The sequence below is a fragment of the Apium graveolens genome, chromosome 1, assembly GCF_009905375.1.
Source record: "Apium graveolens cultivar Ventura chromosome 1, ASM990537v1, whole genome shotgun sequence".
Lineage (NCBI taxonomy): Eukaryota > Viridiplantae > Streptophyta > Magnoliopsida > Apiales > Apiaceae > Apium > Apium graveolens.
In genome coordinates this window covers 115,910,661-115,938,404 of record NC_133647.1, presented here as the reverse complement: position 1 = coordinate 115,938,404, position 27,744 = coordinate 115,910,661, and the positions used below count along the sequence as shown (strand labels likewise).

At 33.3% G+C, this 27,744-nt stretch overlaps 1 protein-coding gene across 3 annotated transcripts; it reads left to right on the top strand.

Annotated features, from left to right (window-relative positions):
- Positions 1-27,744, top strand: LOC141666141 (DExH-box ATP-dependent RNA helicase DExH7, chloroplastic). Of its 3 annotated transcripts, XM_074472139.1 has the most exons (34): positions 2-414; positions 886-991; positions 1,099-1,286; positions 1,830-1,883; positions 2,513-2,666; positions 2,755-3,131; positions 3,565-3,783; positions 3,875-3,986; positions 4,186-4,380; positions 4,721-4,797; positions 6,964-7,086; positions 7,257-7,343; positions 8,286-8,386; positions 9,724-9,781; positions 12,666-12,731; positions 14,025-14,107; positions 14,218-14,398; positions 15,486-15,632; positions 15,719-15,820; positions 15,916-16,068; positions 16,457-16,561; positions 16,746-16,886; positions 16,995-17,084; positions 17,190-17,246; positions 18,381-18,464; positions 19,809-19,907; positions 19,995-20,135; positions 21,256-21,326; positions 21,741-21,810; positions 22,489-22,581; positions 23,117-23,329; positions 23,986-24,078; positions 25,712-25,834; positions 27,136-27,744. In XM_074472139.1, exons 1-34 carry the CDS (start codon positions 133-135, stop codon positions 27,211-27,213), a joined length of 4,323 nt encoding a protein of 1,440 aa, XP_074328240.1. In that variant the 5' UTR covers positions 2-132; the 3' UTR covers positions 27,214-27,744. The 3 variants fall into 3 exon arrangements, with proteins under 3 accessions (XP_074328247.1, XP_074328240.1, XP_074328241.1); XM_074472140.1 differs by lacking the exons at positions 2-414; positions 886-991 and having other exon boundaries at positions 1,119-1,286; positions 1,796-1,883; XM_074472146.1 differs by lacking the exons at positions 22,489-22,581; positions 23,117-23,329; positions 23,986-24,078; positions 25,712-25,834; positions 27,136-27,744 and adding an exon at positions 22,265-22,376 and having other exon boundaries at positions 1-414.

Below are 27,744 nucleotides of genomic sequence, written 5' to 3'. Positions count from 1 at the left end.
TCAGCCTGAAACTACATAGAGTCAGCCCAGTTAATTCTGAACAAGGCCCAAACTCTTCTCTGAACTGTTGTAACTTGTAAGCATCTCCATACGTATACATACAAAAACTCTGTACGTATAACACACTCAAAAATGGCACCGAAGAAGAAACAACAGCAGAAACACAAGTCATCATCACAATCTACAAAATCATCTAATTCTTCTTCTTCTTCAGGTCCCAAACTTCAAATCTCCTCCGAGAACGAGACTCGTCTCCGGCGTCTGCTCCTCAATTCCGGCCGCTCCACTCCTTCTCAGGCTGACGATTCTCTCTCTAAAGCTCAGAAAGCGAAGAAGCTTCGAACAATTTACGAGAAGTTGTCGTGCGAAGGTTTCACTGATCACCAGATTGAACAAGCTCTCTCTGCTCTTAAGGTCACTTTTTACTCATTCTTTGTATGTGTAATTGTTTGTTGTGGATTGATTAAATGAAATGTTATTTAGGTTTCGAGTTTATTAATTTGTCCGAATTGTATTCACTATTTAGTTTGTGTTATAAGTTGTTGTCGTTTTCCGAATGAAGCAGTTCGATGAGCAATTTATGTGTTAAGTTAATTACAGAGCAACTTAAAGAATAAAAATTATTGTAGCTATATTCTATCAAGCTCGAGGTATTACCAGTATTGAACTGTTATTTAAGTAATTACTGGGCAACGAGAGGGACTTTACTAATTTGATTTAGAGAATGGCATATTACTAGGTTTGATAGGAACGTTAAAGGAATAAACTGGAAATGCTATCGATTTTCTTCTGGGATGTTATTTTTCCAAATTTTTGTTTGTTTACAGTAATGTAGTATTCGAAAATATAACCTGTATTAAGTTTTTAATTGTTTGTGTTGAGAAGGAAAACACTACGTTCGAGGCTGCTTTAGATTGGTTATGCTTGAATTTGGATGGCAGTGAGCTTCCTTCCAAATTTTCCAGTGGCACTTCTTTACACGCGAATGAAGGTATTTTTTTTATTGTATGTGCTGGACATTTGAGTATTTAGATGGAATTTTTCCTTTTAAGTAGAAGTTAGATATCTATATAATGTTGTATCCAATTAAAAATGCAGGTTCTGTTGGCATACTATCGATTGCACAGGAAGACTGGAAACCTTCCGTGGACTCATCACTTGATACTAAAGATGAAATGTCAAAGGTTTCTATCCAAGTTAAGGCCAATCGGGAGACTGACGCTTTAGATACATTACAACCGTCTCAAGCAGATTGGATCCGTCAATATGTTCAGCAACAAGAGGAGGTTCTGTAAAAAAATTAAAATGTCTTATTTCTAAACTCAAAAAGTTGATTTTCCTAGTTGTTAATTGTTTATAAAACTCTCATCCCTAAAGTCTATATTTGTAATGCATCTAAACTAATATTCTTCTTCAAAGATACCTACAGTCATCTTTAGATGCTAAAAAAGTATCTATAGGCCTAGTTACTGTGTACCGTAGATGGAAGGTTATAATGATATCAAGTCTGCTAAAGGCAGGATATTATGACCATTTTTATAAAGAGCAGAGAAACCAAGCCTTGATTTTTTTTAGATCTTATTGATTAAACACATTAACACATCATTATGCATATAACATAGATGTTTAGTTGTGTTATTAGACGGAAAAGTGGATGTATTTTAAAGTTTTTGGTTAAATTAATTAATTCCCCGCCTCAACCTGTCATTGTATGTGTATTCTAGGCAACCATGATGTCTATTTTGCAGTTAAATTTTAGTAGCTTGTTGAAGTAATAAATCATAATTTGGTTTAGGTGCTGTTCAGAGTTCTTATTTTACCAACTGCAGGATGAATATGAAACCTGGGAAGCTGGGGAGATTGACAAGGTTTCCACGGATCAGGTACTGACTGATGTTCACTTTTTGGTAAATTTTTCATCCCAGAACACCTTCCGACACAGTGACATCACTTTGTGCACATGTTTGCCGCTGTCCCGAATTAGTGATATCACCTACAATTTCATCACTTTGTGCACATGTAAGTGACTTCACTTCATGGTTGTCATGTCGGTCGACTAGTCGGTCAACTAGTCGCGACTAGTCGACTAAGCGGTGATTGGATGTCGACTGGCTGAATGTCGATATTTCGGTCACCTGGTCGACTAAACATATGCGTGTGTGTGTATATATATATATTGTATTTTTAATTTATAAAATATTATTTTTTTGTCGACTAATCTACGACTAGTCAACAACTAGTCGACTAGTGGGAGGTCCGTCGACTCGCCTCGACTCATTGACATGACAACCATGCTTCACTTACAATTTCATCCTTTTACATTCCAGTGATTTCCGACCAAATTTAGTGATAAAATATATCCTCATAAGCAAGGCTGTTGAACTTGAATAACTTGAATCATTCCTCTTTTTTATTTTTCACTATAGCTCTCATTTTTGTTTAATGTATGATGAGTCTATAAATGCCATTTTCTTCTTCGGTCTTAGTATGTTTTGCATATCTATGCTGACAGGTTTCAAAATCAAGGTCTGATCCTGATTCTATTGTCAAAGAATATCACAATGCACGGTTAGAGGCTCTATACGCCAAACAAAGAGGAGACAAAAAAGGCCAGGAAGAAGCAGGCCAAATTATTCGCAAGCTCAAGCAAGAAATATCTGCTTTAGGTAAAAACTAGGTTAAATTGCATGCATTTCTATTCTTGTACTTTGCTGATTCATAACACTAACATATTGAGTATATTGCAATGAGCAGGACTATCTGATGATCTCTTGTCCTCTGTGTATGAAACTACTTACCACCAGGAGTCTGAACACACTAGCGATTTACCGACTTACGAGCATCTTCATGATAACAATCCATGCAACGCAGAAGATGTAGCGGAGTCAAGTGCTGTTCAGAGTGTTGATAAGAGCAATATATCAAAAGTGTTTTCTGAAGACAGTCTTAGTCATGGTAAAGGTGCTTTGGAAGATGAATCAGGAGATGTAGAGCTAGGTAATTTTCTCTTTGAAGATGCCTCATCAAACGATGTGATTCCTTCAGAAGTAGTGAAACTCCAAAAAAAAGAAAAGTTGAAAGAACTATCCTCTGGGAAGAATTTGGAGAAATTAGAGGGCATCTGGAAAAAGGTTGGATTTGTTTGCAATGTGTTTTTCTGATGGTACTTGCATTATTAAAGTTTTGGGGTTGTAGACTCTTAATCGGAGCTTACATGCTGGTTGTCTTCTAGCATTATCATTCTTGATTCCATTTTATTTCATCCATTTTTTAATGGACAATCTTATGCTGGCTGGATGTAAGAGTTATAATTGATCCGATTTGGTCAGGTTTTTAATGGAGTTGGCTAATCCAATTGAAATCTGGGGTCTTGCATGGTCATATCTTACTCGACGTAGCCTTATTTCATTTTTACCATTCTCGCGCTCTTGGGTCTTATTAAGCATTAATCAATGATATATAATGTTCTGTTACTTTGTAGAGTCTTTTGCTTCATTTAACCATATAAGCTATATTCAGTTTTACTGATTTTCGTCAACTTGCTGGTGTGGTCTATCTGTGCAGGGAGACCCACAAAAGATTCCCAAGGCTATTCTGCAACAATTTTGTCAAAAATTAGGGTGGGAAGCACCCAAATACAACAAATTGCTTGGTAAAGGCCATGGACCTAAATACACTGTCAATGTACTGCGCAAAGCTAGTGGCAGAGGTAAGAGCAGAAAGGCTGGAGGACTAGTTACCTATCAGCTACCTACTCAGATGGAAACTTTTGAAACTGCTGAGGTATGACTTGTTTGCTATGTTTCAGTTGACATATACTGAATATTGTCCTATTGCTACTCATAACTCACTGGTGTTATTTTACGTATTGAAGGATGCACAGAATGCAGTTGCAGCGTTTGCTCTTTTTCGCCTGTTTCCTGACCTCCCTATTCACCTAACAATTACGGATCCATATGCTTCATTTGTTTTACAGTGGATTGAAGGTGTGCTATCTCAAAATTTTGACGTTAGGAATTAATTAATGGACATAAAATGAAACTATGTATTCTGACACACTCTATCATTGTTACTTCAGCTACAAAACTATTGCATAATAAGATGTCTGTCTTTATATTTCACTTGTAAATTACTAATATCGAATCTGTTTGCTTAATACTCGTGTTATTCTTCATACCTTCTTAGGGGAATCCTCAGAAATTGTAGATGACAAAGAAGCAGACCGAAGGGCTGGGTTTGTAGATTCATTGTTGAATGTCGACATAACTGATGCCGTTCCAGCTTCTGAACATGTAAATATCCCTCTTGAGGAAATGTGCCAGAAACCTGAGAGAGAAAATGGAAATCCAGTTTCTGTTACTGCTGATCCAAAGGCTAGAAGTACGTTCATTGACCTTTCGACCTTCACTTCAATGATAGAAGAGTGTCTTCTTATATGTTGCATTGGAAGTCGGATTATAAATTTATTCTGAAGGAATTTAATTGACGAGAGGGCTACCAGTACCTTAATATATAATTATCGTTAAGGTATCTCGGTGTCGAGACGAAATTGTCATTTTCTTTGATGCTGATTGTACATAATATTCTTGCATGCTGTTTGGGGAAATTTAAAATTGATACCATGTAGTTACAGTTGTTTACTTTTCGTATCTCTTTTTGTTTTGGGAATGGCGTGGAAGTGTTCTTGCCTAATGAATCTATATTGATGTGTATTTTGCAGGATTCAAACAAATAGAGGCAGAGAGTTCATATCTTACACAGAAACAAGAGAACAAAAAGAAAACAGAAAGATACAAGGTTGGTTTCTTTGTTATCCGGATCCATTTATTAATCAATTTGTCTAGAGGGAAAATACCTGCGTTAGATAGTGGCTTTAACTTCCACCTCTCTTCTTATTGTCAATATCCTATTGAATTTCAGAAATCTTCTCAAGCTATAGAAAATATTGCAGTTATACCTCGTTTCCAGCAGCATAAAATTTCTGGTATAAGTTGTAATAAAAAAAAAAGGGACACCTGTTGTAGAGAAGTAATGTGTTCATATCCATATTTGGACTCTTCCTAAATTTCATGCTAAATTTATCTTGCAAGTACCAAAAATATTTGGACGGTTAATAATTGATGTTTGAATATCTTGGATTTCTTTGGTGAAAGCATACTAGTACTTGTTTGCCCCGACTTCTCCCAGGCTAGTATGTTTTAAAAATTCAATTTTACTACCTAGTCATTTATTTTGCTAAGTAATAATACTTTATATTTTATATATTTGTATTAGTCAAATATTATATTATGATATTTTTAATTTTACTTTTGAAATATCCTTGTTGTCGAGGTAAATATTTTTGGTTGCAAGTAGAAAACATTATTGATTATAAATTAACTGTCATTAATATCGATAAATATGTAGACTAAATAATATATATACTCGACTAGAAAGTTGTTTTCGAATAATATTTTTTTAAATTGTATCTAAATACGTTTTTAAGTAATAATAATTTGGGTATAAAATCTAGCACTTGGAACATTGATCTTTAAAAATATTTTTTTAATGATATTGGATTTGGTTACATGTAAATGGGATTTTAAAATTTTAATTTGTACTACAACCCTAAGACTAATGAAAATGTAATACTTTTAATTTATTACATTTTTTTTTATTTTGCATTAAAGTTAGCAGGTTTAATTGAAAGTTTTAAGGTTTTGGGTGTTAGTAGGTAAACTTTACAAAACACAAAGTTAAAACCTTATGGCAGGAAAATTAATTGTTGAAGGTTCAGTTTTAGAAAAAAACATTTAGTTAATAATAATTGTTGGAAGAAAGTGTTGTATCTCCAACTAAAAAAATGTATAATTCCTATTTGAAAACTATAACTTTTTGTTGAAATATGTTATTTATTCTGATCAGCGTAGATGATGTTGAAAAACTGATGAAAAGTAAAAAAAAATACTTTACTTTGAATTTTATTACAAATATATTTCCTTTGTTCAGTTTTCTATGCACAGTAGTTATTACTTCCAATAAATGTGTCCACAAATTTTTTGGAAATAATGATTATTAAAAGTTTAAATTTTACACAAGATTAAGACGTTCAATATTAGACTTTCCAAAATATAAAGATGTAATAGTTATCAAGTTTAGGTGGACTTTTTAAAATACAAATTTATAATTTCGCAATTTAAGTATGTTGGTAAAACTAAAATGATATAGTAGTGATTGTACAATTATTCATTTATAAAATTTAAAAGGTGCCTGAGCTTACAAATAATTTGTTTTGCATTTCTAACTAAAAAAGGTGTATTATTTTATACAAAATCTTAGTGTGCTAATAAGTTTTGTGTGGAAGTTTAGAGTTACATTCTAAAAACATAATGTCTATGCCATCTGAACTCTTCAATTTTGCCCTCATACCCGTGTGGGTGTGAGTATGGGATCTGAGTCGCTTCATACAGAAATTGGACACTTTGACTTCAAGAAATCTAGTTCAAAATGATTTCCAAAACCTCGCAAAAACTTAATTCGTGAAAAGAATATCGATAGATCACTATTTTCATGTTATCCTTTTGCTATAAATATGACACAAACAATTATGTATATGTTTTCTTTATTTATGCACGTGTATGCGTGTTAGGTTTAAAACTTTATGAAAAAGTGTTTAGTTTAGAGGTAGAAGGTGTCAAGTAGTTTATAGCATGTAGTGTATGTCAGCTTGTGTCTGCAAGTTTGTAGGTATTTAGGTATTTAGGTATAGGTGTGTCCGTTTATAAGAAAGTGTGTGTTAGGTTAAAAGTGTGTTATTGTAAGTGTGTCTGGTTGAATAGTTATCATGTCATAATTAGGCTTCAGAATTAAATATACTAATGATTTGAGATAAAATTTACTTTTTAAGTGGATTCTTCTATTTTTTTCATAGACTCACTATTTGTATGCCCCATTCCATGAATGAATGTGTTTTTTTACATATAGGCCATGTTAGAATCCAGATCTAAACTTCCTATTGCTGAGCTGAAGGATGATATACTGCATCTGTTGAAGGAGAACAATGTTCTTGTTGTTTGCGGGGAGACGGGTTGTGGAAAAACTACACAGGTTAAAACAATCATTCACATTTAATATATGTACTCTGTACTTTATTCTTGTAACTCTTTTCTCTAATTGTTCTATTGCGTCAGTTGACTGAGTTCCATTATTGAAGGACAATATTATTTGCGATTTTGAATGTTATTAAACTGTTAAATCTGAGTTACTCTTATATGCAGGTTCCACAATATATCTTAGATGACATGATTGAAGCTGGACGGGGTGGAATTTGTAACATTATATGCACTCAGCCAAGAAGAATAGCGGTCAGGACAACTATTTATTCTTTATTATGCACACACATAATTAAGCTGTTAGAATACGAAAAAAGACATAGCTATTTGTGTGTTGGTTGCTGATATATGGCTATCAATCTGTTTAGTATCATCAGATCTTCTTGTATGTTTTGTCTGAATTTTTATTTGATCTGCTACAAGTAACCATTTTTTGTGATGAGTGAAGTTTTCTTGGCATGATGCGCATGTATGTACTCACATTTTTTTAATAACTAATGAAGGTGTAGTCCAAATTGATTGTTTGTATTGGCAGTGCAGCTGAAATAAGGTTAAGTTTCTTAAAACACAGTGATGTAAATATAAGTGATCTTTCTACTGACGTGATTTTCTTAGGCTCTTGTTTGGCTAAGCAATTTGAACTCCAGTTGACATCTGTCTGATGAAGAGGCACTTGAAATGTTTTCAGCACCAGACCTCCATTAGTATTCTCCAAGGCCTGAAAGTATCTGGTTGATATGCGTTGCTATTCCTTGAAGAACACATAGTAATTAGTTGCATCAATATTACTCCTTTGCCACTTATCCTTCTGTTACAACTTCATATCATAATGTGTCACATGTTATTGGGATATGATTTGTTATTTCGCCCAATGTCGAGTTAAGTGCAACTACTCTTATGTTTTAAAGACTATGTGACAATTGTTTTTTCGGTCTTGCATGGTTTTTTAAGATAATGATAGTCTTCCTTCTCGTGATTCACTTTTTTCATGACAAGTATATGTTTCCGCTTATTTTCTTGCATTGGATTCTTGTGTTGTAGTTTGAGATAACTTGTAATTGAAACCATAAATTTATGGACTGGATGAGAGGCTATAGAGCTCTTTTCATGCTCTCAGTTTGCAAGCCTGTTTACAAGTGCGTAAGTTGATAGCTATGTTGTGTAGCTAATACGAAATGCTATATTGTTTTGAAGGCTATATCTGTTGCTGAAAGAGTTGCTGATGAGCGATGCGAATCATCTCCTGGTTCTAGTGATTCTTTAGTTGGCTACCAAGTTCGTTTGGATAGTGCTAGGTGGTCACTTACTTTATTTACTGATTAAAGTGATTACTTTAATGAGCATTCATGCACTATGTAAAACTCCCTGTGGCAAGTTCACACTGTTCTCTGTCTAGATGGACTCACTGAATGATTAAAAAATTGCTCATAATTTAATATTTGCTGTGTATGTAGATATTATAAAACTTATGGTTGCTGTTTTATAATAATCTATACTAGGCATCAATCATTAGACTGCCAGGACTTGCAATATTCCAAGGGCATGTTGTCGGGACATACCTTTGATTCAAAAACTGGCAAATGAGGTTTTGGGAAGTTCCTTCAGCAAAAAAATTAGATATATTACTAGGTTATCACTGAATACTGTTGTTGATACAATATTTTTCTTAAACCCAAATCAAAGAAGCTGGATAGCGTTGCTGTTAGATCTAAAAGGTAGTGTTAGTAAGTACACCTAATAATGCACATACTAGGGTTTGCAGTATAATTGGCTAGATTTTGAAATTGATTCAGTGCGGACTTTAGAAAGGCATCAATCTATCTTATTCTCATTATCCTGGTAAGCACTTTGGCAGTTGCCGATGTTTTCTGCCAAAGAATTTAGCGTCATCTAGAGCCTGTATGGTTGAGCTTATAAGCTGGTGGCCAGACAAGCTTATAAGCTAAAAGCTTAGCATAGATAACGTCAATGTTGCAAGTCCACTCCCCTGATTCCCTGGTGATCTAAATAACAGCCATAAGGAATAACATCAATGTTGCATGCTCTATATTTCATACTCTGGGCTCAGTTATTGTAATAAAATATTAGTATTAGTCTTCGTAAATATGTACATATGTTACTACCTGAATGAAATTTAAATTGTCTTATATGTGATTTACTAGTTGCCATTAAAGTTGTCTCTCTCCTGCATTAAGATGGTTCTGGAGTTTTTGTAAGTTTTCCTGTATCCACAATACAAGAGATATGGAAAATATAGGATGCAGGACCAGAAATCAACTTCAACTATTTCTCTATCTTGAATCTATCTATAGTCTATTTTAAGTCTCATTGGGAGTGACTACACTAAGTAATTTAAGCAGTTGAACTGAAAATTGTTCTATCTTTGCTTTAATGCTCAGCCGGTGTATGCTTTCCAGTGGTACTGTTCACAAATGAATTTTTTGAATTAAGGCTGTGAAATAAGAAGCCTATATTGCAAAGTAATCATCTGCCAAGATTCAGTACCACTTAATTTTATTTTAAATTTCTATATACTCTCTTATTCATCATCTAGATATTTATAACATCATTGATTCAGTATATCGTGAATAATTTTATTAGACTTGCATTTAATTTTCTTAATTGTTGTCAGGAATGAGAGGACAAAGCTTCTTTTCTGTACAACTGGCATTCTTCTGAGAAAGTTCGCTGTAGGTTTGATCTGAATTTTATGTTTTTCTTTTATACATATTGCGTAACCTTTAGCAATGGGAATAAATGGAAGTAGAATGTTAGTATATAAGATTTGACCTAGAAAAGAACTTGCATAACCTTTGAACTGTGATTGCTGATATACAGCTATATTTAATTTGCTTATGATTTGAACGTTTTTTTGGGCTAATTATGAATGGACATTTTGTTTATAGAGGAATAAATTTGGACCCTGACTGTTTTTTTGGACTCCATGACTCTGACTTTTTAAGATAAAAGAAACAAGTTTTTTAATCTCGGATGAATACATGCGCCGGGTAGGACCTATGATCAAATTGAGTGAGTAATATAATTTTCTCATACATGATCGTTCGTATCACCAATTGTCTGAATAAAGAGTAAATTGCACATTGTGTACCCATAGTTTGGGAATGGTGCACTTTGTGTACTTATAATTTGGAAACTAGCAGAAAGCATGCTGAAGTTACAGAAACCGTGCAAAGTGTGTACTTCCGTCTATTTGTCTTAACTCTGTCAGGGGCATATTTGTCAAATCAAAAATATGTAGAGTAATTTGCATATTGTGTAACTGAAGTTTTAAAATGATGCACTTTGTGTACCCGAAGTTTTTGAAATTTTACTATCTTATATATGAAGTTGTCTTAGTTTTTTTTTTTTATTATATTTTCTTATAAATAAAAATATGATATTCAAATTTTTATATAAAAAAATTTAAAAACTAAATTATGAAAATATATTTTATAATAATGTTAAAATATGTGGCATGAGAAAAAACTGTAAAGAAATGGGTAATACGGAGATCGAAGAGTGTATAAAATTTGAAAGTATAATGCTAGGGTAATTGCTTTAATGGTCACGTTACTATTTCAGTAAAAAATGTCCAAATTGTCACTTTTCAGAATTATGACCCAAAATGTCACTTTATAACGGGGTATCGTGTAACGTTTTGAAAAATGGCAAAACGGTACACGAAGTACCGTTTTGCTACTTTTTTTAACATTTTAATGGTAAAACGTTAGACGAACTAACGTATATTTTTTTTCTTTTTTTTGAGCTGTTTTTGTTGTATTATTTAGGGGTCCGGAAACATCACCTAATGTTATTTTTTTCAATATTTCTTTTTTATTTAATATTTTTAAAATTTAAGATTATACCAAAATTTAACAATTTTTAACATTTGAGGTTCACCAATCCCCTTTTGGGTTTTAGAAATATTAAAAAAAAATTAATAAATATTATACCGATTTAGGGTTTAGGGCCTAACCCAAAAATGTAAATTTTAAATTTAAAAGTGTAACTTAATTTTAATAATTTTTAAAATTAAGGGGTTGACCAATCCCCTTTTGGGTTTTAGAAACAATTTAAATAATTTTTTTAGTATTTTAGGAATTAATAATTTTTATTTAAGGTTAAAAATAATTTTTATTAAAAAATTATATGTGTAAAATGTTAGATAAAGTGGTGTTTTAGGGTCAAAACGCTACATGATGTAGTGTTTTGGGTGCCAAAACACAACACCATCTCACGTCTAGCTTTTTTAAAAAAAGGAATAGACTTAATGGTGTTTAGTGTACCGTTTTACTTGCTAAAAGTAAAAAAAATGTCAAAAAAAAGCAAAAACGTTATGAAGTAACATTTTGGGCCATTATTTTCAGAAGTGATAACCATTTTTAACCCCAAAATGACATTTAGGGCCACCACCCAGGATTTGACCCATGATCAAGGCAGAAACATGATCAAGGCAGAAACATGATCAAATCCTGATGGCAAGGTCAAATCCTGATGATATCATTAAAATTTAACCCATAATCAAGGCAAAAACATGATAAGGCAGAAACATGATCAAATCCTGATGCCAAGGTCAAATCCTGATGATTGGTCAAATCCTGATGATATCATCAGGATTTGATCCATCATCAAGGCAGAAACATGATCAAATCCTGATGACAAGGTTAAATCCTGATGATTGGTCTAATCCTGATGATATCATGCATCATCAAGGTAGAAACATGATCAAGGCATAAACATGATCAAATCCTGATGACAAGGTCAAATCCTGATGATTGTTTTATGTTATATATAGCTTATAATTTAGAGTTTTTTTGAAAAATATCCAAGATCAAAAATATTCTTGCAAAAATACTATCATTTTTTAAAAAATTGCAAAAAAATGCATCATTTTTTGCATTTAAATGCAACATCAAATGCAACCAAAATGCCCCTTACGGAGTTAAGACAAATAGACGGAAGTACACACTTTGCACGGTTTCTGTAACTTCAACATGCTTTCTGCTAGTTTCCAAACTATAGGTACACAAAGTGCACCATTCCCAAACAATGAGTACACAATGTGCAATTTACTCCTGAATAAATATTGATAACTAATTTGTAGTTCTTTGATTATAATCCAATAAAATGGAGCTTTACTCATTCTCTAGATGCACTAAAAGGGCTTTTGTTTTGATTTCATACTAAAGATCTGAACTTTGTTCTTCTTTTTCCCCTTAAACAAACTTCCTTGAACTGATTGGTCATCTTTTTAGACTAAAAGCTTCAGTTAGAAGAAAGATTTATTATCTTTTCCCTATCTTCAGGATGGAAGAGCTATTCCTTATTTGTTTTTTCTCTCCTTCAAATTTTTAGATGTAATTGTTATTGAAGTCGAATTCATTGTCATAACGTGCTTGTATTCTCTCCAAGTCGACAATTGATCATAAATTTCCTGCAAATATAGTACAGATAAAGATTAAAACATCATAACTATATCCGCTGTCCATCAATTTGATGTTTTGGAACTTCAAGTAATCTATATTTAAAGTAGGCATTTTATTAGTGTCTAATCTACTCAGATACGTTTTACAGGGGGACAAAGACATGGGTGATCTTACTCATGTCATAGTTGATGAAGTGCACGAACGATCTCTATTGGTGAGTAATATTTTGATTCAATATTATGTTCGCAAACCTTTCGAGCCTGATTGCAGCCGTGTCATTGGAATGGACATCAACACTAAGAGTAGTAATGTTTTAACATTTTAACCTCAATATACCCGTGAAAAAGAACATTACATGCTTTTCAGTTTTTGTGGCATTTAATCTCCTTATGCATAGTAAAAGATCTGGACTTTGATATCACCATTAAGAAATTAAATGTATTCATGTTATTGACTTTCTTGAGAATGAATGTAATGTTTGCTAAATCAGCAGAAAGTTGTTTCTCATAAATTATTTATCGACCTTTTGCGTCTTATAAGAGTAGAAATTAAGGTTATGTGGGTTTGTGATTGTCAGCATGATGATCCTTGACCTAGCGATCATGCACATGAAACTTTTCCCAATGCAAATTATTTTGAATCTTCTATGAGTCTTGGGCTTCGATTACGCCTGGACTTTAATTCTGTGACTATTTTACTCATTGACCAAGATGGAAACCCAAAAGAAACTCAAGTTTTTAATACAATTGCCCGGAAAATGAGAGATTAGTAGGGTGGGGTTGAACATAATTCTTAACCACCTCAGATGTGAGGAATAATAATATTTTTGTGGGTGGGAAACATTCAGGAGGTATTAGCATTCATTTATAAAGTAGATATTTAATGGTAAAACTAGGAATGCTAAGCCTTTTCTATCTTCAGAAATAGAGACGGAGATCTGTCAGGGATCTTGGTAGTTGATTTATAAACCTCCTTGTCTTGCGAGATCAAACTGCCATTTAGGCAAGTCTCTTACATCTTGCGAGGTGTCCATCTGTCTCCATTGATGTTTTGCCAGAATTAGTGTAGGAGATCTGTCCAAGTTTTTGGTAATTGTTGATGTATAAACCTCCTTTTGCATCGAATATATTTGTCTCGTCGTTACTTATGCAATTATTTTTGTATCAAAATTACTCCCTCCATTTCAAATTAATAGTCCAGTTTGTCTTTCTCGTGGTGTAATCGACCAAATTTGGACTAAAATATACATTTATTATGTAATTGATAAACATTTAAGAGCTATATCCTCAAATATTAAATGTTATCTACTTTTGAAATATATTTTTAGTTTCTGAGTCATAAAAGTATAATTTTAATATTTAAAAAAAAAATTTGTGAATCTGATCACAAAATAGTCAAACTGGATTACTAATTTGAAACGGAGGGAGTACATATGTTTTGGGTATTGGAGTACAATTGTTATAATAGATCACGTACTGAAGTTGACTTGTTATTTTCTGTGCAACAGGGTGACTTTCTACTGATTGTTTTAAAGAAGCTAATTGAGAAGCAATCAAAGGATAGCATAAAAAAATTGAAAGTAATTCTTATGTATGGTTGCAACATGGATACGTCGGGATATTTCCTGACTTTAATAATTGTTATCTATTATTTATAATATACTTGTGATATATTTTACAAATATGTTTTGTTCACTGTAGGTCTGCAACAGTTGATTCACAGATGTTCTCACGATATTTTGGTAACTGTCCAGTTATCACTGCCGAAGGTCGGACACATCCCGTGTCTGCTTGCTTTTTAGAGGATATCCATGAAAGTCTAGGCTACCGTCTTGCTTCTGATTCTCCAGCCTCCATAAGAAATGACACATCCAAACAGAAGGTGCATATTATTGGTTCAACGGGTTTTAAACTTTTTACTTGCTTTCTTCTCCTTTTTTTAACCTCCGTGCTCAACCCAAATGGCCAAATGTGAAGAATTGAGAGGGACGGAGGGGGTAATATTTACGGGTGGTAGTTCTTTTGAAAGAGCGCCTGTCCTCTAAAAAATTTCTGTCACCATGGGAGTAGTTCAATAGTAAATGAATGAAAGAATTTCTTCAATATAATCTAATTTTGCCATAGTTGCACTGCTCCAAACTGTTGGCACCGTCTAACGTAGACCTCAGGACACTATTGAGAATTTCTCATGGTTTGTGGATTGCACACTAGCCTAGTTATACAATTAATCTCCACTATGGCAAGGATTTATAGATGAACAGGGTCTCGTGGAAAGGGGGCGATGTTACTATGCCAGACAACGTTAATGTCACCATCACAACCTCTAAGCCATATACTAGTAAACTTAAGTGAACCAAAGGAACACAACCTTAGCTATCAAAACTGCAAAGACAAGACCAACATCGTTTGTGGCTATAAACCTCACAAAGATTGAAGAAGACTTTTGCGGTTTTGCCTAAGGATTTCAATATCTGTGTCCTTAACCAATTTCTTCATAGTGGTTATTGCAACTTGCTTATGTTTTCTAGTGTTAAAATATAGTCACATTTGGATAAAATAAGAAGTGAGGGTCCTATGAGTTAACCTGTTATTCCTTCTTATGAAATGGCTATTAAATGACTGCATTGATTTGGTAGTAGCAAGATATTGTTCAATGTACAAGTTGTAGGTATCCATCACTCACTTAACACCACTGTTTGGAGGGTATCGATTATACTAAGCCTCTCATTGATGAAATTATAGTTGGCAGTTCTAGCCAAACCATGTAAGCATGAGCTGTTGTGTTGGTCTTCAGTTGGAGGATTAAAAAAAACCTTCAGTACTTATATGTTGCTACAGCCATACATCTTTTGGTACTTCATAAGAAGTTTGAGAATTAAGAAGGGACTTTACTTTTTTATGGACCGGATTTTAGGGACTTGTTATCCCTTATTCTGCTAAAAAATGACTTCTTTTCGCATCAACTGCAGGGTGCTCCTGTTACTAACCACAGAGGGAAAAAGAACTTGGTATTATCTGGATGGGGTGATGAAGCTTTGCTTTATGAGGATTCTTCAAATCCATATTACGAACCAACACTTTACGGGACATACAGTGAGCAAACTCGGCAGAATTTGGTACATACTTCAGTCTTCTATTTGAATGAAAATATGGTGAATCCATGAACTGATGGAGTTTTTACTTCTCGTGACATCCTTAACAGAAAAGATTAAATGAAGATGTCATTGATTATGATCTTCTTGAAGATATGGTATGTCACATCGATGAAACTTCTCCTGAAGGAGCCATACTCGTGTTTTTACCGGTAAGAAGATTCATTAATGGTTTGTATGTGTGAGCAAGGATAACTGTATTGTTTTAACTAATCTATATATAATTGCTACTGCATCTCCTCTACAGGGAGTTTCAGAAATCAACTTGTTACATGATAAGCTGGCTGTTTCTTACCGCTTCCGTGGACCGGCTGCAGAGTGGATCCTTCCTTTGCATTCGTCTATAGCATCTGAAGACCAAAGAAAGGTGTTTTCACGACCTCCGAATAACATCCGTAAGGTATAGCTCTCTGTCTTGCCCTTGCTTTTGGGAATTTTTTGCGTCAACAGAATTAATAATGTACATGTTAGATTTTAGATATTTGTTTACATCTTGCATTATCTTGAATAACAAAATAATTTTCTATGTTTTTGTTTTACGCTTATTTCCCAATCTTGTTGAATTTTACTGGATGGTGTGTGGAAACTTTACTTGTATTGTGGAAATATCTTATTAGTTTGACCTTTTTTTTTCCTCTTCAAAGAAGAACTATAGAGGTTTTTTTTTGTGTACGTTAGAGTATAATTGTACTTATCTAAATGGTCAACTTGGATTATTTGATTTTCATAATTTTTGAAGCTTACTTGTAGAGAATAATCGTTTTTTCTTTCAATGTTTACACTCCCAGGTTATTATTGCAACAAATATTGCAGAGACTAGTATAACAATTGATGATGTGGTATATGTGGTTGACTGTGGCAAGCACAAGGAGAATCGTTATAATCCACAGAAGGTTGGTTTTAGTTTCTTTTAAAGATTGCAATTAAGCACAAGAATAATCGGTATAATTGATGACGATGTTGTAATGTGTTTCTCCACTCATATGGGTAGATGAACTCTTCCAGTCAATCATGTCAATAAGTTCTTACAAATATAATTCTGTCCTTGGATCTTCGTGTTTTTATTGGTTTTACTAGAAATTGACTAGCATGGTCGAGGATTGGATATCTCAAGCAAATGCAAGACAACGAAGAGGAAGAGCTGGACGTGTGAAACCTGGAAGCTGCTATTGCCTGTATACACGTCACAGATTTGATCATCTTATGCGCCCGTTTCAGGTATTTGTTTTGTTCGGAGAAAATTATTGTAGAGTGTCCAATGTATTTTAGTCGACAGTTTGAACTAATAATTCTTTCCATATGATTATTGTTTGAATTTTTTTCAAGCAACCCGAGATGCTACGAATGCCTTTGGTAGAATTGTGTTTACAGATTAAATTGCTCTCTCTCGGTAACATAAGGTTGTTTTTGTCAGAGGTAATTTAAATTTTCCTGGTGTGGATCTCTGAATTAGAACTTCCTTTTACTTGCATCTTTTCCTGGTCAGTATAACATCTTTCCTGTTCTCTGTAATTTACTTAGGCTTTGGAACCTCCAAAAGAAGAGGCTATTACCTCGGCTATTTCTTTGTTGTATGAGGTACTTTTATTTTAACTTTCTTATATCAAGAAAGCAATACCTCTTCACCATTCATACTGCGGTTTTTAGATTATGTATTGTATAATTTCAGTTTTTTTTTTTAAATTGTTTGTACTTATATACCTTTTCATATATGTATGATTTCTCATATGTCGATGTGTACTTTTCTTGCGCAATGGAGTATATCCCATTCAGTTAAATTACGTGGATAAGTGCACCCTTAGTTTCCTGGGTGCTATGGAAAAGGATTACAGTCTCCAGATAAATCTAATTGATGAGAATTACTTTGGTTGATGTATGCATATTAAACAAAGATGAAAATAAAGGAGCTCCATGTTGTTATGCTCAAAACTTATCCATATGCTGGTTTTACCTATATTTATTATCATATAGTGGTATCCTTTTAAGTCATTCGAATCTTGGTGGATTAGGATACACCGTGATATTTCCCAAGCCATGTAGCAAGCAAAACTTATTTTGAGGCCCTTGTTGTCCTCCCATTCTTCATAGCAGCTCAGAGAGTTACATATTACTGATAACTTGTATGACCCTTTATAGTTCAAAGGTGATATACTCTTCCTTTCTATGCTATAACACATTTCGGTGTTTAAAATTAGAATGCAATGAAGTTTATACTTAAACTAATGAAATGTAGTTGTACGACAATTTTTAAACTCATCTGTTATACACAGTTAGTCCTTGTTTCATTTGATAACACATGGATGTTGCATTCCTTTGATTTTTCTTTAATTTTCTTTAATTTTTTCTTTTAGAATATTTCTATAAAATTATATATAAAGTCTTCTATTTCCATGCGGAATCCAAATCAAATATAGATATTATATTTCATCAGAACTTATCCACTGATTAATGTCTATTACTTGCAGTAAAATATATCTGCATCAATTTTTTGAATTCACCTTTGACAATTCTTTTTTCCTTTTAATCTAATTTAGACATAGATATGAACTGTGCAATCGATTGCTAACTACGATTGAGTTGAATAAATAATGAATTAACAATTTAAGCATGCATATCTTGGCAATCAGGGTTCTTCTAATCTTTGTTATATCTTAATACTCGTTTCCTTAATATAATTTTATGTTATGATTCAGTTGGTTTGATAATGATTAGGTTGGTGCCATTGAAGGAGATGAAGAATTAACACCTCTTGGGCATCATTTGGCTAAACTCCCGGTGGATGTATTGATCGGAAAGGTGTGAATCCTATCATCATAAGTGACAAGTTTGAGTAGTAGGATATTAATGTTTGGTGGAGTTTTTTGGAATGTAAACAGTTTAGAAATATTCATTCCTGAAATTTGTTGACCGCAGTGTTATATGTAGATAGGGCTGACTGGCTGTAAACGAACCGAGCTGTTCGTGAACAGTTTGAGTTCGGCTCGTTAAGGACTTGAACTCGAAATATATTTTTTCATAATACTCAAAATACTTCAAGTTTTTGAAATTAAAATTTCAATCCAGATTTCCAAGTCAAAACCAACAATCTTCGTAACACTTGGTCAAAAACATACGGATGAAAAAAGTACTTAAAAAGTTAAAAGACTTAATGCTTTCACAAATATTACATCTTAAAGCCTTCACATAATGTAGAATTAATTACCTCAGTGAAACATCCCTCAATCAAAGTGAAAGATGCAGGTCATAGTCATACTGAATTATTAGTAGTATATCTATTCTATTCTTGATCATTCTTTGGTATTTTTTCATCAATTATATACTAAGCTCAGTTAATATTCACACTCCCCACTTCTTTTGTACTCTATCCTTGTGCTTTATTCAATATCTTCCGAGTGTTCTCTTTATTTCTAAGCTTACTTAGTTTGGTAATTTTATATTGGTCCTTACTATTTCCCCGTGTTAATGAGGTCTTTCCAACGTTTGCTTGATTACTTGATTTCCCTTCCCAGTTTGTATTTTGCAGTAATTTCTACTTTCTCAAATTGTTCCAGGCATTTGAATATTTTTAAATATTGACATCCGCTTGCAGGTGCTGAATGTTTTAAGGCTGTTTATGGAACCCGATTTTTTTTATATATTATTAGCAGATGTAACATTAAAAACTTCATTTGGCCATTTCACTTTATTGACTTGAGGGATGGTGTTATCTCTCTTGGTATATGTACCATTAACAGGTTAATTAGGTCTCCAACTTGTGGACCTGGACACCGGTTTTTCACAAGCCAGATGTACTTCTAAAATCCCTAATGGCAGAGATACTGAAATATCATATGTAATTCCTAATAGGATTTTAGTATAAATTCCTATAACTTGATATGTTAACATATAAATTCAGTATATCAGATGTTGAAAAGACCTTTTATATACAAGCAGACTCGTACATGCGCACACATGCCCCCACATATATAAAGCCTTACACGTTGCATAAACATAGTTTCTTAAGCTACGTGTGTTACCCGCCGCAAGGTATATGTATGTGAGTGTACTGTGCGTGCTTGCTTTTACACAGTGTTTCTGAATTAAGTGTTATAACTTTCTAGTGCTGTTTGCTTATGGTCTAATACTACAATAAAACTGCAGATGATGTTATATGGAGGGATATTTGGTTGCCTATCGCCAATTCTTTCCATTTCAGCATTTTTGAGCTATAAATCGCCGTTTGTATATCCAAAAGACGAGGTTCCTTTCTTTAGGCTTATGTTTTGCTTTATTTATCTCCTGGAATTACATAGTTAGTCTAACCATATCATTCTATATACTTTCCAGAGACAAACTGTTGAGAGAGCAAAGTTGGCTCTTTTGACCGATAAAGTAGGTGTTGTAAGTGATTCAGATAATAACAACAAGCAATCTGACCATTTGGTGATGATGGTTGCGTATAGAAAGTGGGAAAAGATTCTGCGAGAGGTTAGTTGCTTCTTATTTGCATTTTACATCTTTTTCATTGGTTCAAAATCATGACAAGTATATCAATCAAACCTTTGTCTCAGTAGGGAAAAATCAAAGTACAGTGATTTGACAAGGTTTAATTTATATTTTTCGCAACTAGTTTGGTCATAAAAATGTGAATCTAAATTCTATTATAACATAGGTGTTTATTTAAGGCCTCACAGTATATATACTTTTTTGGATAGAATATAATTAAGAATCTATACATTTTGCTATTTTGTTATTCTTTTTACTCATGTTTTTCTGTTACCATTCCTTTTTATATTGTATTGGCAATAATTTAAAATAAATAATTATTTAGTGGTGATGTACTTGTTATAAAATGTTTATACGTCTTTAAATGACGATGTAAAAGCCACAAAGCTTAAAAATAAAATCTGTAGTTATGCTTACAAGCAAAACTGAATATTAGGATTTACTCAGCTTGTGAAAGATGATACATATAGTCTCTTCCCTTATTTTAATCTAGGGACCAAATTAATATATATTCTACAATTTGAGCAAGAAATCCAGTTTGATATAACAAAAAGATTGATATGCACTGGAGTAACTTATATGCTGATGATGAAAGACTACTTGAAATTATGGATGGGTACTTTCATCAGCTGAGTAACAGTTTAGTTGCATTTTTTCTAGTATGTAGGTTTACAAAATTTCATTTGTGAGCTGCAAGTAGGTTGTCACCCCAATCAGGAGGGTGATATAGAAGAGACCTTGGGGAATATGAGGTTTTGTTTTAATCTTGATTTCTGATTAGAAAGGCTTTAGCATATAGTTAAGGTTGGAATCATACGTTCTTGCAATCAATGGCGTGAAATTTATTGACTACAACAAACAATTTTCTTTGACAGATTCCTCTTTCTCTGGCTTAGCCAGTTACTGTCTACATGTAAGAACTTTTGTAGTTCACTTTAACCTGTTGGGATTGCTTGGGCAGTAGAAAAGACTTAACTACACCTAAGAAGTATCTTGAACTTGGTGGATTATATTTAAATTCATTTTTTAAAAGGATATCGTGCTGTGACAAGGTGCTGCAAAAGTTAATATCTTCTGGCACTAATTTTCCTTTTCCTTGCAGAGTGGAGGAAAAGCTGCACAAAGGTTTTGTAGTTCATACTTCTTAAGCAGTTCAGTTATGTACATGATAAGGTTTGCTTCTTTTCATAGAAACCTTTTTGTTTTATTTACCTGATGAGTGAGTTTTTATCTGATTGTTGACTTGTTATGAAATTTCAAAATCTCTAGTTTGGAATTATCTTTGGCTTGTAAGTTGTGCTATCTTGAGTTAGTAAGCTCACACTGTCAGTGAATCATTCTGTTTATTTTGCATTAAATTTAGGTACTTAGGATTAGGATGAAAATGAGAGTTTCTACGTACTAATGCGGATTTTAGAGATTGAAAAAAGCTGTAGTAAAAGATCTGCCGTGGGAAAACTACTTATATGTATATATATAACTAATAGCTTATATATATAAATATAATATAATTATATATACACACACAGGTGTCTTTATTATCATAAGCGTCTTAAAATATTCTTATTGGGACCTGTGCATTTTCAGGGACATGCGGATTCAGTTTGGAACCTTGCTCGCGGATATTGGTCTTATCAGTCTTCCGAAAACTTATCAGGTTCTTCTTATATAACTTTTGTCTTTATTGCTGTTATCTTGATTCTTGCATAGTTTGCTAGAGTATCTGTTACCTCTGAAATTTTAACAAAATGTCTATGTACAAAGTAAGATTTTCAAGATTCACCTGTACCACAAATTTTATAGTCTTAATATCAATATATAAAGTTTCATAGTAGTTTATAAACAATTTTTTTATACATAACTATGTCATGCAAGCAATAGTTGGACATAAAATAATCAAAGCCTATAACTATAAGATACTTGTGCTTCTTAGCAGAAAAATAGATGAGTTGATTAGTATTTGGAGAGCAAAATTTAATAATAGGTTATTAGCTATTGACATCAGAGTTAGTATTTGCGATCTTCCTAGGAGTTATTATTGCTATCCCTGTGCTTGGATAGTCGGATTAATATTGCGATTATTTTAATATTATTTTTTGCTAAATAAGCAGTATGATTCTCTGACTTTGCTAAGTGGGTGCTCTTATTGACCGAGGACCGCAATTTTAAGAAATCTCACATTATTTTTTCAACCATGAACCTGTCATCCATGATCCCACTTCTTCATATATACAATTCAAGGTCTTTATCTTTCTAAGTGCGAGTCTGTCTTATCTTATCTCCATTTTCTTTTAACAGTTTTGAGTAATGCCTTTCTTTTTCTTTCCTTTATCAGATGAATGGGACGAGGAAAGATGTACTTGACAGTTGGTTTTCTGATATGTCGGAATCCTTTAATATGAATTCTAATCATTTTTCAGTTGTGAGGGTAAGTATCCATTGACGTTTGAAGCTAAAATCTTTAAATGCAATTGCTTTAACTTCTTGAGTACTTTCAACTAAAATTGAGCATACTTCTATCGTAATATTTTCTTGATTATCTAGTTGGCTTGTATATCGAACTTAAATTATTAATGCATTCTTGAACGTAGTCTGTCAGTCTGTTCTGTTAAATCTCTTTTCCCAGATTTTTTCCTTAGCATTTTGTTCTGCTGGTTTAGGTTTCCTGGCTAATTTTAATAACAAATAAAACTGTGCTCAAGATAGTGAGGATTCATGATTTCTTTTATTCTTTCCTCTGATATTTATTTTCAGGTGTTATCCTTCTTTATTTTTATTGTAGTTCTTCCTTGGTTTCCTTGCTTTATAAAAGATTCAACCTATTGTTTCTCCATATGTACTAATTTAAATTGGGCCCGATTTTTCGTTGGTTGATACATAAAATTGGGAACGTCTATGACACGTATTTATTGTAATTAGGTTAAAAGCCTCGTCTAAGAATTAATAATGTTCGGATGGTACAGGCAATACTGTGTGCAGGTTTATATCCCAATGTCGCTGCCATGGAAGAAGGCATTGCTGTGACAGCTCTAGGGAATCTTAAACACTCTGTTGGTTCATCCTCACATGGTAGACCTGTCTGGTACGATGGGAAGAGAGAAGTGCATATACACCCTTCTTCTATCAATGGTAACTCAAGGGGTTTCCAGTACCCCTTCCTTGTCTTCCTTGAAAAGGTTTGCACTTTGTCAATAAATCAAGTACTACTGATTCTATAAAACCAAACTTTGTTTTAGGCATATTGGGCCTCTTGTTGGTTGTTAATGTTCAAATTTTTTGATGGGCAACGGCTTGATTACTATCAAGCTGTGAGGTTTGTTGTACATTTTTTGTTATTTAGTCCATTTATCCTTTCTAAAAAAGTTAAATCATTTAAACACTATAGAGAGGTAAATTCCAAATTCCATATATACAAGGAAATTATTTCTTTGGTCAGAAGGAGGTGCAATTGCAACCTCTCGTGTCCTTGCTCAGTTCTGGGGTTAAACTTCATTATCTTTCTTGTACTTGACATAGAGCTAGTGCAAATCATAAGTTCTTTTTGCTGCATTTTTGTGTTGAAAACTGTTGGGGATCAGAGCTTAGGTCCATGATCTTCATTGTTGGCAGACCAAGTAATTTCATGCATAGATCTTGATTCTTGGCAGATCATCTGATTTCATGCATAGCTTGTTGACTGTCTTTAGAATCACGTGGGTGGGTAGAGAGGTGTAGGTCACATTTTAATTTAAGTTGTGTAGCATCTTGGTATATATTTTAAAACTGTGTCGCATATGCAGTTATTTCTATGGTGTTTTAACGTTTTTCTATTTCTCCCCCATTCATTTGTCAGGTTGAAACTAATAGGGTTTTTTTGCGAGATACTACCATCATCTCTCCTTACTCTATCCTGCTATTTGGTGGTTCTATAAATGTACAACACCAGGTAAATCTTTGCAGCCACACTGCTCAGGTGCTAGTGTAGGTTTAATTATCGCATGTTTGATTACTATTTATTATGAGCATATTATTATAATTGATATGGTTCCATGGTTGTCAAGTCGATAAGTCGAGTCGAGTCGATGGGGGTCCAGCTTGTCGACTAGTCGAATAGTCGTACTAATTAATAATAATTAATTAAATAATATATATCTTATATATGTGGTTTCCCACAACAAATTTCCAACATTCTCGTACTCCTATGTATATCAATCAACAAAATAGATATGATAAATACAAACATATCTTTTTTCCCTTCTATATACTCGCATAGATAAGCTGACTATAAAAACATATAAACAGATTATACATGTATATTCAGTTTTAATCAATTTATACATACATAAACACACTCATATAAAGATATATAAGCTGAAATTAACACATTGATTGTTGCTGATGTTTAGTAGGTTTTTAATTTTTTTTTTTTAATTTTTTCTCATTTTAAATTTTGATTGGATTTTGCACTAGTCGACCGGTTGACAATTCGCAAGTCGAGCTCTCCAGTCGAATTTCTCAAACCGACTAGTCGACGACTAGTCGCGACTAGTCGAGCGCTGTGACAACAAATAATGGTTCTCAAGTAGTCTCATTCTTTCTGATCACCTACAATTAATTGCTCACACTCAGGTATAGAGTGTCTAATACCTTACATATCTAAGTATTGGACATGGATTTTCTGAAATTTAGGGACACATGGGCACTGTCCTTTTTTGGAAATGGGGACTGGAACACAACATAAAATGTTAAGAAATAAGTATATTATGTAAGATACTGATTACTGAATCAACAATTAAAACTTGATTATTTAAATATTGTCAGATTCATGTAATTTTTCCTTATACCTACTGTATGGATTTGGGTGTGGAAGATAAGTCTTCCAGGGACCTTAATATATTAACAACTTATAAAATGCCTTGTGTGCATTTCGCGTCATAGATTCTTCTCATATGAGGTATTTCACTTGGTTGAAGTGTACAAAAAATTGTAAAAGTTCTGATTTCTGAATATGTAAAGTGGAATTTTGCTAACTTCTCTTAGCTAGGTTAATGATGACAAAAATGTTTGGCAAGATTGAATAATAAGGATGTCCTTGAAATTTAACATATCGATATTATGGTTTAAGATTTATGAAGTACAAATTTTTTCGGGGAATATTGTTGTGTGGGTGCATTATGGGTGAGACCGACTTAAAAAACAATTTACTTTTAGGACAGCGTTTCACTATTTCATGCCGTTTTGACACTTACAAATAAATTGCAATAACAATCCTGTTTTTTCTCTCTTATGTCACTTCCCACTTGTAAGTAAATACTATATTGATCATCTTGAATAGAGAATTTATTTTGTTGTCATCAGGACTGTTTCGCAATTCCAGTGTTTCAGTAGACCTCTGTTTCTATCATGTCTAATTTTCTATCGACAATTGTGTTCTGTGTGTACATAAATGCGCTTTTCTAGGATTACTAGTAGTTTTTGATTGCATGAACTGATTTCTGACTTTTGATGGGTATTTGCTAAATTTGACACTTCTCCGGTGCAGAGAGAGTTAACGATTCTTTTTTTTTTTTCCTTTGCAGACTGGATTGGTCACTATAGATGGATGGCTAAAATTGAAGGCACCAGCACAAACTGCTGTTCTCTTCAAAGAACTCCGTGCAACACTTCATTCCATTTTGAAAGAGCTAATTGGAAAACCACAGGTAGGCTAGTTACATATTCATTTGATCAAGGAAAAAACTACGCGGTGCAATCTCGCATTCACAAAATATACGATTAGAAGAAAAGAACATTTGTGAATATTAATTAATATGCAAGTGACATGCATTACACATGAGGAAGGATGCATAGATAAAACGGAAAGCATTCTAGAAAAGGTTTTATATGATTGGACGAGGGGTAAGTTATAGGTCATCCCAGTTCAGGCAATGGGTCTAAAAAGTTGCTTGGTCACAAGCCTAATGCCTGCCTGGTAATATGCAATGCAAGGAAGATCAGATCTATAGAAATCTTTAATATACTTCTGAAAATATTTAGAGCTGCCAACTAAATTCCCAGTAGCACTGTAGCAGCATCTAGATATTACAGGTTCTAAACTACCATAAGCATTAGAAAAGAAAAGAGTTAAAGATATTTGTGTAGAATTTTAGCACTACGGTCATGCCTATATATTAGACCATCAATGTGTAAGATGATCGTGGTTCATCTACATGTTAATTATTGTAAAATTCACAATATGCTTATAAGTTCTTTTACTATCAAATAGTCCCTCAGGATCTCGTTTTCAGTAAGGAAAGAGAAGTCGGGTTTATATATATATTATAAAGTTTTATGGAGTCCATATAACTTAAAATCTCTCTCTCTCTCTCTCTCTATATATATATATAAATATATATATATAATTTGCTCTCTCATGTTATTACATGCTAAATTGTCTAGTTTTCTGTCATCATCCAGTTAGCTACCTCTTCTATTTTTGTGCCCATATATAATTATTATTTAAAAATTTGTGAAAATTCCGGACCTGAATTTCGGATTAAACTTAAATGTTAGAACACGTGCTTACCGCAAGTAAAATTACTGATTGAAACTGGTTGAGTTATCAATTCTCTTTTTAACTTCGAGTTGTCTTTTAAATAAAATAGCTTTTGAAGTCGAGTATGAAAAAGTAAAGATCTTTTTGCAAGTCGAAACATAGATATGTTAGAGGTCACTTTTTACTGGCAGAAAACCGTTAATACCTTTTAGGGAAGATTATGATACTGGTTGGATGCCACTACCAGTACAAATAATTATCCTCTAATGATTAATAGTAATATTTGTTATCTTTAGTTGGGGAAGAGCCCTTCATATGCTTTTACTGTACTATCTACTTGTACTTTTTTTTTTTTGGTTTAGAAGGCATTAAGTTTTTTTTTTGAATATCACTTTCCCCATTGCAATCTTCCTGACATGTTTGAACGTGCAAGTGTCTAACATATCTATTGTTTGTTCTGTTTTGCAGACTAGAACACTTGCTGATAATGAGGTTATGAGGTCTATAATTCATCTTTTATTGGAAGAAGACAAACTTGTAAACTGATTGTCAATGGGTAGTTAAGGAAACTGTGTTCCTTATGACGAGAGCTCGCGAAGATAACATGCAACTCAGATGAAGTTGTCTCTCCGTTACAGAAATACGAAATTGACTGAACACTGTGCTACTCCGTAGAGGCCACTTAGAGGGAAGATGAAGTCACTCAAAGCCTTGGCATCTTTACGTGCATTACCATCTCAGTTAAGAATCATCTCTAAAGGAGTGTTGTTGGTTTATAAAGCAAGATTAAGCAAGCCTGTCTACGGTATTGCTATGTATATTGATATAGACCAAAAGAAAAGACAGAACTTCTGGACCAAAGGATTGATTTGTTGGCAGGAAAAAGATGCAGCACACATTAGTCATTGAAATTTTCACTTATCTTTAATTAGCAAGAAACTGCAACCTCAACTACTACATTTGTAACCTCACCCCCCATAGCTTTAGTTTTATTAAGTTTTACCAACAAAATATCACATGGTGACTTGTAACAGAACCGTGTTGAGCGATAGTGGTGTTCTTTTTTGGATTTGTTGT

What these genes read in the sequence shown, in the direction of transcription:
- LOC141666141 (XM_074472139.1), top strand. Translation starts at nt 133, where the DNA reads ATGGCACCGAAGAAGAAACAACAGCAGAAACACAAGTCATCATCACAA. An exon ending in TTCTTCTGAGAAAGTTCGCT is followed by an intron (nt 9,782 to 12,665) that starts GTAGGTTTGATC and finishes TACGTTTTACAG; the next exon opens with GGGGACAAAGACATGGGTGA. An exon ending in AGCTAATTGGAAAACCACAG is followed by an intron (nt 25,835 to 27,135) that starts GTAGGCTAGTTA and finishes TCTGTTTTGCAG; the next exon opens with ACTAGAACACTTGCTGATAA.